At 37.6% G+C, this 10,053-nt stretch overlaps 3 protein-coding genes across 4 annotated transcripts in view; 2 read left to right on the top strand and 1 right to left on the bottom strand.

Moving 5' to 3' along the window:
• Positions 1 to 2,464, top strand: part of LOC138056726 (general transcription factor 3C polypeptide 6-like) — a 4,957-nt gene extending 2,493 nt beyond the window's left edge. The window contains exons 3-6 of one of the 2 annotated variants that reach the window (XM_068902586.1): positions 315 to 378; positions 719 to 754; positions 883 to 1,001; positions 2,039 to 2,464. In XM_068902586.1, the coding sequence (XP_068758687.1) occupies positions 315 to 378; positions 719 to 754; positions 883 to 1,001; positions 2,039 to 2,095 (276 nt within the window). In that variant the 3' untranslated portion in view covers positions 2,096 to 2,464. Of the gene's footprint in view, positions 1 to 314; positions 379 to 718; positions 755 to 882; positions 1,005 to 2,038 lie in introns of both variants that reach the window. The other variant, XM_068902585.1, reaches the window with a different exon arrangement.
• LOC138056724 (uncharacterized) lies at positions 2,439 to 3,931 on the bottom strand. Its single transcript, XM_068902584.1, has 3 exons — positions 3,692 to 3,931; positions 2,979 to 3,168; positions 2,439 to 2,849 (listed from the first exon to the last, which is right to left on the bottom strand). Exons 1-3 carry the CDS (start codon positions 3,871 to 3,873, stop codon positions 2,739 to 2,741), a joined length of 483 nt encoding a protein of 160 aa, XP_068758685.1. The 5' UTR covers positions 3,874 to 3,931; the 3' UTR covers positions 2,439 to 2,738.
• A 38-nt stretch (positions 3,932 to 3,969) lies between these two features.
• Positions 3,970 to 9,137, top strand: LOC138056723 (MICOS complex subunit Mic19-like). The gene is made up of 7 exons (XM_068902583.1): positions 3,970 to 4,128; positions 5,272 to 5,347; positions 6,268 to 6,368; positions 6,825 to 7,001; positions 8,077 to 8,147; positions 8,438 to 8,573; positions 8,833 to 9,137. The coding sequence occupies exons 1-7, from the start codon at positions 4,054 to 4,056 to the stop codon at positions 8,854 to 8,856; spliced, it is 660 nt and encodes a 219-aa protein (XP_068758684.1). The 5' UTR covers positions 3,970 to 4,053; the 3' UTR covers positions 8,857 to 9,137.
• Positions 9,138 to 10,053: the final 916 nt, after the last annotated feature.

The raw sequence follows: 10,053 nt of genomic DNA, 5'->3' as shown, positions 1-10,053 counted from the left end.
ATATTGTCACTTGCTAAGCTACATGTACATTCAAATTTCTTCAAACCACAGTTGCATGAAACTATGAGCGCATTCTTTTGGGACTATTCCGGTTATTCTTATTCCGGTTTACGAATAACAGAATGCACGGAATACCAATTCCCAAAAGAACGCATCTGCCGAATTGGTCCCAAAAGAACACGATTACTGTACATGTATATTCGCAGTATTCCTATTCCGGAATAGCCCCAAAAGAACGCGCCCAATGTCTTATCTTCACTGTTATTGTCCACATTTTAAAACTTGATTGAATAATGTAATATTTTGTTCTTTAGGAAATTGACTCTGATCAGCCTGTGTTGCAGATTGGGAATTATACATTTACAGGACAGTTCAGAGGTACAAAAAGTATTATTTTTTTTCAATTTGACCATTTATAATATTGGCAGCTTTGATGTATCACCTTCCCAAACTGAAGAAAAAGCATTGAGTGCAACAACCATTACCACTGGATATATTGAAGCTTGTAAATTTATTTTTCTTGTTATTGCGTTTCGATATTAATCAATTGAAGTGAAAGCCATTCTTCCATTTTTTCTAGGATTTTAATTACCATTAAGTTGTGATGGTCAGTGAAAGTATGCTACATGTGTACCATTTTATTATTTTTTTTTTTATCTATTGGTTCATTTTATATTTATTTTATATTTATTTATTTGTTTATTCTTTTTGTTTACAGAGTCTATGGGCACCCATGTACTTTTTGAAGAGCTAGGTAATGAGCCAAAATCGCTTTGTAATGTTATTCTTGGAAAATTGATGTGTGATAAATGTACATAATGTAGACTATAATTAGTCTTCAAAGTAATGTAAATTCATGAAATTTTTTTTTCTTAATTCTAGAATCTACCGATAAGGAAGGAACTAAAAAGCTGAAGTACAAGTGCAATACCACAAAGATACTACAGATGACCAGAGTATTTCTGACAGAAAAAAACAAGATTGAAAAGGGAACCAAAGAAGTGGTACTAGTGCTTTTGCCACTTGTTAATAAAGATAACAGGGAGAGTTATTTGAACAGAATTTAGCTAATGCTTAGCAAAACAGCATTCCAATTCACTTTAATTTTGGCCAGGCCTTTAAAGTATGAGGAAAAAGGCATCTATCGTATTGGAGAAACTTGTTCTGAAAACCACAGTTTAAGAATAATAATCAGTTATTTATTTAAATACTGTAACTGGCCCACAGGGTTTATTTTGCAAATCAATATTGAAGAATGAATGTGACAGCACTGAAATATAAATATTGGTGACTTGAAAGTCTAACCATTTGGAGATGTAATTACTAAGGCAGCACTTTCTCCTCAGTTTCTTTAAGACCCTGAGTGTTGGTCCGGCCACAGTCGAATTCACAACCTCCTCCTGCAATTGGCAGCCTGGTTCTTAACCAACTGAGCCATCGGTGTGTGGTGGCTCTACCTTTTGAACCCACTGTATCTGCTCAAAACTGTATGAACTCATACTTGTCATGGTACTAACAGAGAGCTTTAGATTCTAGGACGAGGATGAGAACGAGTTTGAGATTTGACTGCCCTATTTGTAGTGAAAATACTCAAAAGATTGATAACCCTGGACGATTCATCTTGCTCTTTTCCAGCAGTAAAGGTTGTTCAGTTATTCCTATTGCAGGTAACTGAGCCTTTTTGCTGATCGCAAAGTGTTAAAACTGCTACCGTGTTGTTGACTTGTTTTGATACGACCACATTTTTGCAAAACCTTGTACTAAAATGACGACGGTATCACATTTTTCCTGCCAAAATGATGCTGGTTTGCACATGCTCAATATGGTTCTGTGGGAAAATCTCGTACTAGTAGTCGTTCTCGTCCTAGAATCTAAAGCTCTCTAATGTTCTGCAGGCTGACAGACACAATCAAGGATTTTCAAATAAATGCTGACTTTTACCTGTTTGTGTCTTGTGCACAAAATTAATGTTGGAACAACCCTGTGTCCCAGTGTACATCATTAAAATGTCTTTTTTTCGTACTCTTGTATCTTTAAGGTTGGCTTTGTAAGTGACAAAGAGGAAAAGAAAGCTGCTGGAATGGATTTTGGATAGATCCAACAATGCAAACATCTTGAATGGGAAGTGAGAGTCAAGATGGAATCTTTTACATTTCAAAAAGTTGTTGACAGTAGCTCTTCTCAGTGGGGTAAATGAATACCACTAAAAAGATCAAGAGCAAACAATAACCTACTGAGTGTGCGAGAAGTAAGATGTGCTTCAAGACAATGCCTGGACAAAAACAGCTATTGATCTTCCTCCTCTGACTGTCATTTCCATTAGAAAGAGGATTAGAAGGATTACAATGAAAGTAATAATTATTGCAAACCAGTATGTTTTGATACTGTTAGCGCAAAAATAGTCTCGTAAATAAAAAGAAACAACACGTTGAACATACTTTTAAATAAAATTTGATTGATTTTATTCTCACAATTTATTATCAATATAAATCTAAAAGATCTTGATAAATTTAATGTACACACGGTTTTCAATGACTAAAAGCGGAATGCACACTTCCATTTGCGTGTACCTAATGCATGGACCTAAGCAGTTTGATCTTTCTAATGTGAAATCATATGAATGCCACATAGCACTTTCCCCCTTCTTCAAATCTAAGCTCAAAGTAAAATTCAATACATCAAGCAGTGTTTGGACTAATGGTTAGTCCACTGATCTTTGTTTGTTGAAACCCATGTTGTCAGTGCAGAGTCTTACTCCAGTTTATTGGACTTTGACAAAGCAGATTGCGCTCCTCCAGGTGCCTTGTTTCTTGGTCATTTCTCTGTTGCTCTGCACGCAGCTCCATCAGCTAAAAAAACAAAATCGGTTTTAAAATTGGTTGTGTAAACAGAAGTGTTTTTGTTCTCATGATAGATGTCATTCATCCAGTTTTTTACACCAGAATTAAATCAACAAAGGAGAAAATTAAGTGCATTACCCTTTTATTCTCATTCCTAAACTGTTGTAAATATTTTTCTTTGTTAATTCTATCTTCTTTGTCTTGCTGTAGACAGATTCTGTCGTAGCTGATGGCAAAATCACTCTCCTTTATCTTCTCAACCATTTTATTTTTGTTTGCTGTGTCCTTTTCTTTCATTTGTTCCAACAAAGCTGTTCGTCCCATTTGCCTTGAAACAGAAGAATACGAATGTATAGATAACACTAAGTATTTATGACAAGCAGAAATTTAATGTCATGTGTTAACTGTTAATGAAGACTCTTTCAACCTCTTGTATAGCCTGAATTTCACTACCTCTCATTTTTGCCACATCCTCTACCTCGCTCCCCCTCCCCTAAGAACCAAATAAGATGGGAAAGGCATTTCGAATGCAACAACAATGATAATAATAATAATAATAATAACAATACAATGTTTTTCGTCGTTGTAATAAAAAGTAACGTTTTTTTTTGTTGTAATTAAAAAAAACCTGCACCAAACATTTTAAATTGCAAGACTTTGGCATGAATTAAATGAATGCTAAAGCACTTTTTATTTGGTCATTCTTCAAACGAACCGTGTTGAGTAAAACTTTAACAATTGAAAAGAAAATCCCTTGTTTGCCCCATTCACCACCCGATATGTGAGAGCACAGTCACACATTTCGTAGCCTTGTTCATGACACCGTTTACATTAAGCAGTTTTTAACTCACTTCACTTCTTCCTTTTCTTTGGGACCACCGTACATCGCCTTTACATACATCTCGTTTCGTCTTCTGTAAGCTTCACGCTTGCCTTGCATTTTCCGCTCTTCTATTTCATGGTGACGCGAGACTGTCTCTAAGCTCACAGATCGCTGGCATTCTCTGGGCCATAACGGGTTTAAATCGGTCATTGCGCTTTCTCCAAAATTGTTTTGTTGCGGACAAACTCTCTGCCTTCGGGTATCTGTTGCTATGGAGATATGTACCCGCTGTATGTAAGGTATCACAGGCGCATATCTAACATGGCGGCCGTCAGGGGTTGATCGAAGGTGATCATCAGAGAAATTTGAGGCTTTTCTCGAGAAAAGACGATGGGAAGTAGTGAATCCACGAAAAGATTGACAGTTCAAAAATCTGATGAGGGTGAAATCGGCGGAATAGTGACAGTAAGTTACTTGATTTAAATGGTTCGGGTGACGAGTAAGTCCAACATTATATTAATTAAGAACACAATATAAGTTGGTATGGTCGTTATTCCACAGACACTTTCATCTGCTTTCGTTGAAGAAAAAGAAAGGGAAAATGGTGTGGAAGGACCTTATTTTATTTAAGGAAGAGCATATCAAACTGCTTGTTTCGCTATTAAAAAAAGTGACTAAACATGTACCGCGCACCAGTGGCTCAGTTGGTTGAGCACCGGGCTGTCACGCGGGAGCCCGGCGCGGGAGGTCAACTCCGGCCGGACCAACACTCAGGGTCTTTACATAACTGAGAAGAAAGTGCTGCCTTTGTAATTACATCTGCAAATGGTTAGACTCTCTAGTCTTCTCGGACGATATAATGACGATAAGCCGGAGGTCCTGTCTCACAACCCTTCAATGTTCATAATCCTGTGGGACGTGAAAGAACCTGCACACTTGCCGCAAAGAGTAGGGCATGTAGTTCCCAGTGGTGTGGTCTGTCTTCTGTGGTGTATCATGGTTGGGAGGGTAAATGCTCTGAGATATTACACTGTAGCTACACCAAGCTACTCTAAAATCCGAGGGTAAATAAAGATGTATGATATGATATGTACGTGTACGTTAGTGCTATTGTGATGCTGATGTGGTCATCCAGCTAGAGTCCCATAGATATGAAATGTGGTGTGAGATGATCATGCATACCTATGAGGGTTTCCCTTTCTTCATTTTTTTAAGTGCAAGACTAAAGCAGCAGTTATGTTTTGCAGGTTGCAGGTTGAAATGTAATTATAGCTGGAAAACCGCTGGCACTTAAAAGAAAGGTAAAGCGATAGACTTACCGTGACTGTTATATGACGCTGTTTACGATAGACGGAATATACTTGACGAAGGGTGAAGTTACACTTGTTTTGATACCATGTGAAAGAGGCAAACTACTTTATGTAAGAACCCCTGATGAGTATATGGGTTATTAACTATTTTTAGTGCCAGCGGTTTTCCAGTTATAACTAAATTTCAACCTGCAACCTGCAAAACATATTTGCCGAGAGTGAAGTGCAAAAGACGAGGAATGTTACGTGAATGTTACAAGAAAGTTTGACTCTGTTTTTGTTACTCTGCTGCTTTAAGATTTCAGAAAGAGTTGTGCGTCGTCTGAGAGGTCTTGAGGACTTGCCTATAAATGGTGATGAGGGAATTTCTCAAGGTAAATACACAAATCAAAATCCAGTCCTTTTGACTTAATGTTGATGGACTGAAACGTTGAATGCTTGACAGTTTACTGCACAGACATAATGGCAGAATGAGTCTTTGGTCAAGTGACTTATTACATTGTAAATTTTTTATTGAAGCTTGTTAGTAACATTGCTCGAAAGGTACAGATGTAGAAAAGGAGGTGTACAGTCTGCACATGTAGACCTGTCCCCTGTTGTTCAAAAAGTAGATAACACTATCCACCTGAGAAATCACTATCCACTGGATAGCGCAATTGGTTTCGCTATGACTTATCCACTGTATAGTGATTCGTCTGGTGGATAATTCTATCCATCTTTTGAACAACTGGGACTAGGCCCAGGATGCTTGAAGCTTGGTTAGCACTAATCAGGGTAAACTACCATGGAAATCTATAGGTTTTAATACCTCTTAACCAACAGTTAGCACTAACCAAGCTTCAAGCAACTGGCCCCTGATTGTTAGTATCCACCTTTAGGAGCAGGGGATCCCTTAAGTTACATGTAATACTTAGTGACTTAAACGTGTGCCTTAACTTTCTCTCGTCTTTGTACCCATGCATTGATACATTGTAGATGTGTAAAACTGATTATCTACAGTAGAAAGAAGGGGTGGATCAGGTGCTTTATCTGCTGCAACGATGCTACCAGCTTCAAACTATAGTATTTACCTGGCCTCGATTGTTCAAAAGGTGGGTAACACTATCCACCAGATAAATCATTATCCAGCGGATAAACACTAGCAAAACCAATTGAGTTATCCAGTGGATAGCACTATCCACCCTTTAAACAACTGGAGCCTCGTGGATGTGTTTTATAGAACATGCTATGCCACTAAGCTGGAGGTTTCCTGATCACAGCACATTAGGGATGAAATATGTTTGTTTCTTACCAGATGATATCAACAATTTATGGGAAGAACTACAGCAGGAGAAAGCAAGATTAAAGCACCAGCATGAACATTTTCAAGAATTCATGCAGCATGCTTTTGATGAGGTAATTTTAACTTTTATTTACAATGTTCCTTGCATGTACTCAAGATGATATGACAGCTTCATCCTATTGTGCTGTAGTGTCCTGCCTGATGAGTGCAAGTGGAATCAGAGACAGAAGCATCATCAGTGCTCAGTGGTTAGGTTCCGTGAATGGCATGATGTTGCTCTAGGTTCCAGGGTTACCTTAATGATAACCCATACCACCAGTTTGGGTTTGGCCCAGAATTTAATTCCACACAGTTTCCTTTTTCAAGTTTGTGTTGTGTTGTTTTTCATCCTGCTATGTTAAGTTTAAAAGCTTCTAAAGCTTCAACCTGATGTAAATATCATCTTTTATCATAAGTGAAGGTGACTTGCATTACTTGAAAAAAATCTCTTGATTCAAACTTGATCCAAAGGTAATTGAGTTATTACTAAGTTATTGAATTAAAAGTCTGATAGATGTGCTGAATTTTAGGGTAGGCAGTCTGAATCCAAACGATTGAAAGAAAACAGGGATATACTTCACTCAAAAGATCAAAATGTTGAAGAAATTGAAAAGAAGGACTTGAGAAAGACCCTGGAAGAGCAGGTTGATGAATCAACTCTTAGAGAGAAAAAACTATTAGCAGAAATAAAATCCTTGAAGGAAAAGGTACAGTGATGTGACTTGATTAACTTTTTTTAGTAGTGGTAGTAGTTATTGTAGTGAGGACTGAGGTCACTTGGCCCTGTGGGTAGGATGCTATATCTGTTGATGCTCTGGTTTCAAATCCAACTTTGACTAGACTTGCGACTAGTCAAACTGTCACAGTAGAATGGCTACATGTAACAGGAGTTTGACAGTAGAATATTATTACTAATACATGTTTCACAGTAGAAAAGCTAAGAGTGCAACAAATTAGTGGCCAAGTGAGGTCGCAAAGTTGACTTTAACCCGAAGCACATGTAAGTAAAACAAAGATGGTGAAGGACTGATCACACATCTCAAGTTTGTCTTTCGTGGTCTTGGATGCGAATCACTTTTACATTATAAATAGCTTACTGGTTTGCCTTCATCAAGTTAGGTTTCCTAATACTTTTAATTAGCGACTACTTACAGTGCAACGTGCCTTACCGTGGCCACCCAACAAGTTTTTACAGTTGACAATTACGTATAAATACGTCAACTCAACAAACCATGCAACGGGTTATGCAACGGTGTTCATCTTACAACTGTGCGAACTTTGCAAGGAGGCGTGACTATCAATCAAATTCACACATCCTGATTAGCGGATAATTTGTAAAAAACTTAGTTAGGTGGCCACGGTAAGGCGCATCGGACTCGGATAATTTGTAAAAAACTTAGTTAGGTGGCCACGGTAAGGCGCATCGGACTGTAAATGCTTTTTCATTATTGTTTCATTTTATACATGGCCTCACAAGGTTAGTGCCTGTGAATATTTTGAGATACCACATAAGACAACAGTGGAGGAAAACGTTGACTATGTGTAAATTTAGGGGTTTTTCCCTGGTTTTAAGCCCAAGTTAATTTGTATTTAACTATTCATTTTTCTCTAAAATCTTTTTCTTTTTGCCATACTATATATAAATTGATCGATATACATGTAACTCTATTTGACTGATTAGTTGATGGGACATTTTCATGAATCTCTTACCCCACCCTAGTTTGTAAGCAAGTACTATGCATTTTTTTGCAGTTTTAACCACTACATTTTCGTCTTTCACAGGTCACAGAAAGGGAAGACATGACAATTGAGAAATTCAATCAAGCAGTAGAAGAAACTAAACGAAAATTTAGGTGATGTTCTCTTGCTCTCTCTCTCTCTCTTATTTATGAAAGTTGATGTATTATCAAGATGGTTTGCGATCAATCTGCAGACATGCAGATAACAATAGTGGAATAAATGAATCTTAAAACTTACGAGGAATGAAAAGAGGTTCTTGAAACTTCCTTTGCTTTTAATTGTCCACAAACACTGCTGTTAACTTATGACGAAGATGCAAACCACCTATCATTGCTCAGTTTTCTTTGAACAAATTGAGGAAGAGTATTAGTAGTAGTCTTAATGTCCAGTCTGTTTATTGCAGCCAGCCAAGGAAGGTTCTTGCTTGTCAACACCTAAAGAATGAAGTCTTAAACTGCTATAAAAAGAATCCCACTCATGCTTTGAATTGCTCACAACAAGTCAGGGATTTTATCAGCTGTGTGGAAGCGTTACAAATGGTATTTCCTTGTTTGCTTTTATCAATCGAGACATTATGGACTATAGACAAAACATATGTACAATACTGTATTATTTAAGAGCACTGTTCTGTTCCTTTAATTTGAATGCTTGCATTTTAATCATAGATGGAAGGTAGAAATTACCTAATACATTTCTACAGGAAAAAAGCACCTTTTAGTGGCTTCCTTTAAATGGCTAAAGGATGATTTGATTTCTTTCTTCTTCCCTACATAAGACTTAATTTTTACATTTTTATAGGCCCCTCAAGAATCGAAGTCATGAAGAGTTATGAAAATGTTATACAAGCTGCAAGATGTTTCAGTCAAGATGCGGCTGTGGAGTGCTAAAGACAGGCACCAACCGGGAAACAAGTACCAGTTCTCCCTAGGCATGATGGAGGAAAACGATCGCCATAAAGTTGATACTTGGAGCAATCATCGAATGTTTAAAACTTTTTTTTAATCTGGGACCTGACATGGGTCTCTTCAAACTTTTTCATCTGGGCTGAGAATATAATAAAATGGATGACAGTTAAACCAACGTAGTTTCATCCAAAATGGCAATGTTTTTGCTTTTTGTTTATTTTATATTTCGTTGCAAGATCTTTGCTTGTCTTAATTAGAGGAGCTTCAGTCGTCAAAGATCGTAGTTCATCCCTAACATCCGGGATCTTGAAGCAAATCTGAGGAGAAAAACCCCAACACTAATAGGGAAGATACAGTGCTTTTGTTATTCAAATATGGTAACCACAGAAACAAAAGACACTTTGTTTCGACAGCCAAAGAGGCTCTGGTTGGCACATTAATGACAACGATGTCAACCTTATCTTCCCTATAATAGATATGTTCCCAAACTGTGTGAACCCGCACCTGTTTCGACCTGTTTGCTGAAGACAGGGGACACTATCTCCTGCTGATTCAGTGCAGTGAGTCTTCCCTTCATGGTATAGAATGGTTGGGTGGCTAATGTTCGGAGACATCACAGATATTAGGTACTTAAGGTTGCTCTTTATTCTACGCATAAATAAAGTAGCTACTTGGTGAACATATGCTCAAAGACTAAATGAATACGTTAGTCAAATCCAGTGGTAACCACGCAGAGACTGATTTCCTAAATTGAGGAAAATAAAAGAAGAAAAAACTTTCTCGATTTGAATCCAATATTATAGAATTGTTGTGTTTTTGCCAGAAGAAGTTATCAAGCCTGTTTTTTTCAACATTAACTGATGGGCCTTCATTAAAATTACACAAGAATGGGCCTGTCCATAGTTTTTAACCAGAATGTTAGCATAACCACCCGACTCCCCACAGTCCGATTTTTGTCGCCAAGGGCAGCCGTGGCACGCGCGTCTACTTTCCCGCCAAAACTGAAAGTTTCAAACTGCAACTTGAAAGAAAAGTTTATTAACTAAAACAAAAATTGTCCACATTTCCACCCGTTATCTTTTGTTAAATCGCCCGCAAAGATGACATTTAACGT

Source organism: Montipora capricornis, chromosome 7 (assembly GCF_036669925.1).
Source record: "Montipora capricornis isolate CH-2021 chromosome 7, ASM3666992v2, whole genome shotgun sequence".
NCBI classification, from domain to species: Eukaryota; Metazoa; Cnidaria; class Anthozoa; order Scleractinia; family Acroporidae; genus Montipora; species Montipora capricornis.
This window is presented reverse-complemented; position numbering and strand designations above follow the sequence as displayed.

What these genes read in the sequence shown, in the direction of transcription:
- LOC138056724 (XM_068902584.1), bottom strand. Translation starts at nt 3,873, where the DNA reads ATGACCGATTTAAACCCGTTATGGCCCAGAGAATGCCAGCGATCTGTG. An exon ending in AAAGAAAAGGAAGAAGTGAA is followed by an intron (nt 3,169 to 3,691) that starts GTGAGTTAAAAA and finishes TTCTGTTTCAAG; the next exon opens with GCAAATGGGACGAACAGCTT. An exon ending in TTAGGAATGAGAATAAAAGG is followed by an intron (nt 2,850 to 2,978) that starts GTAATGCACTTA and finishes TTGTTTTTTTAG; the next exon opens with CTGATGGAGCTGCGTGCAGA.
- LOC138056723 (XM_068902583.1), top strand. Translation starts at nt 4,054, where the DNA reads ATGGGAAGTAGTGAATCCACGAAAAGATTGACAGTTCAAAAATCTGAT. An exon ending in AAATCGGCGGAATAGTGACA is followed by an intron (nt 4,129 to 5,271) that starts GTAAGTTACTTG and finishes TGCTGCTTTAAG; the next exon opens with ATTTCAGAAAGAGTTGTGCG. An exon ending in GAAACTAAACGAAAATTTAG is followed by an intron (nt 8,148 to 8,437) that starts GTGATGTTCTCT and finishes TGTTTATTGCAG; the next exon opens with CCAGCCAAGGAAGGTTCTTG.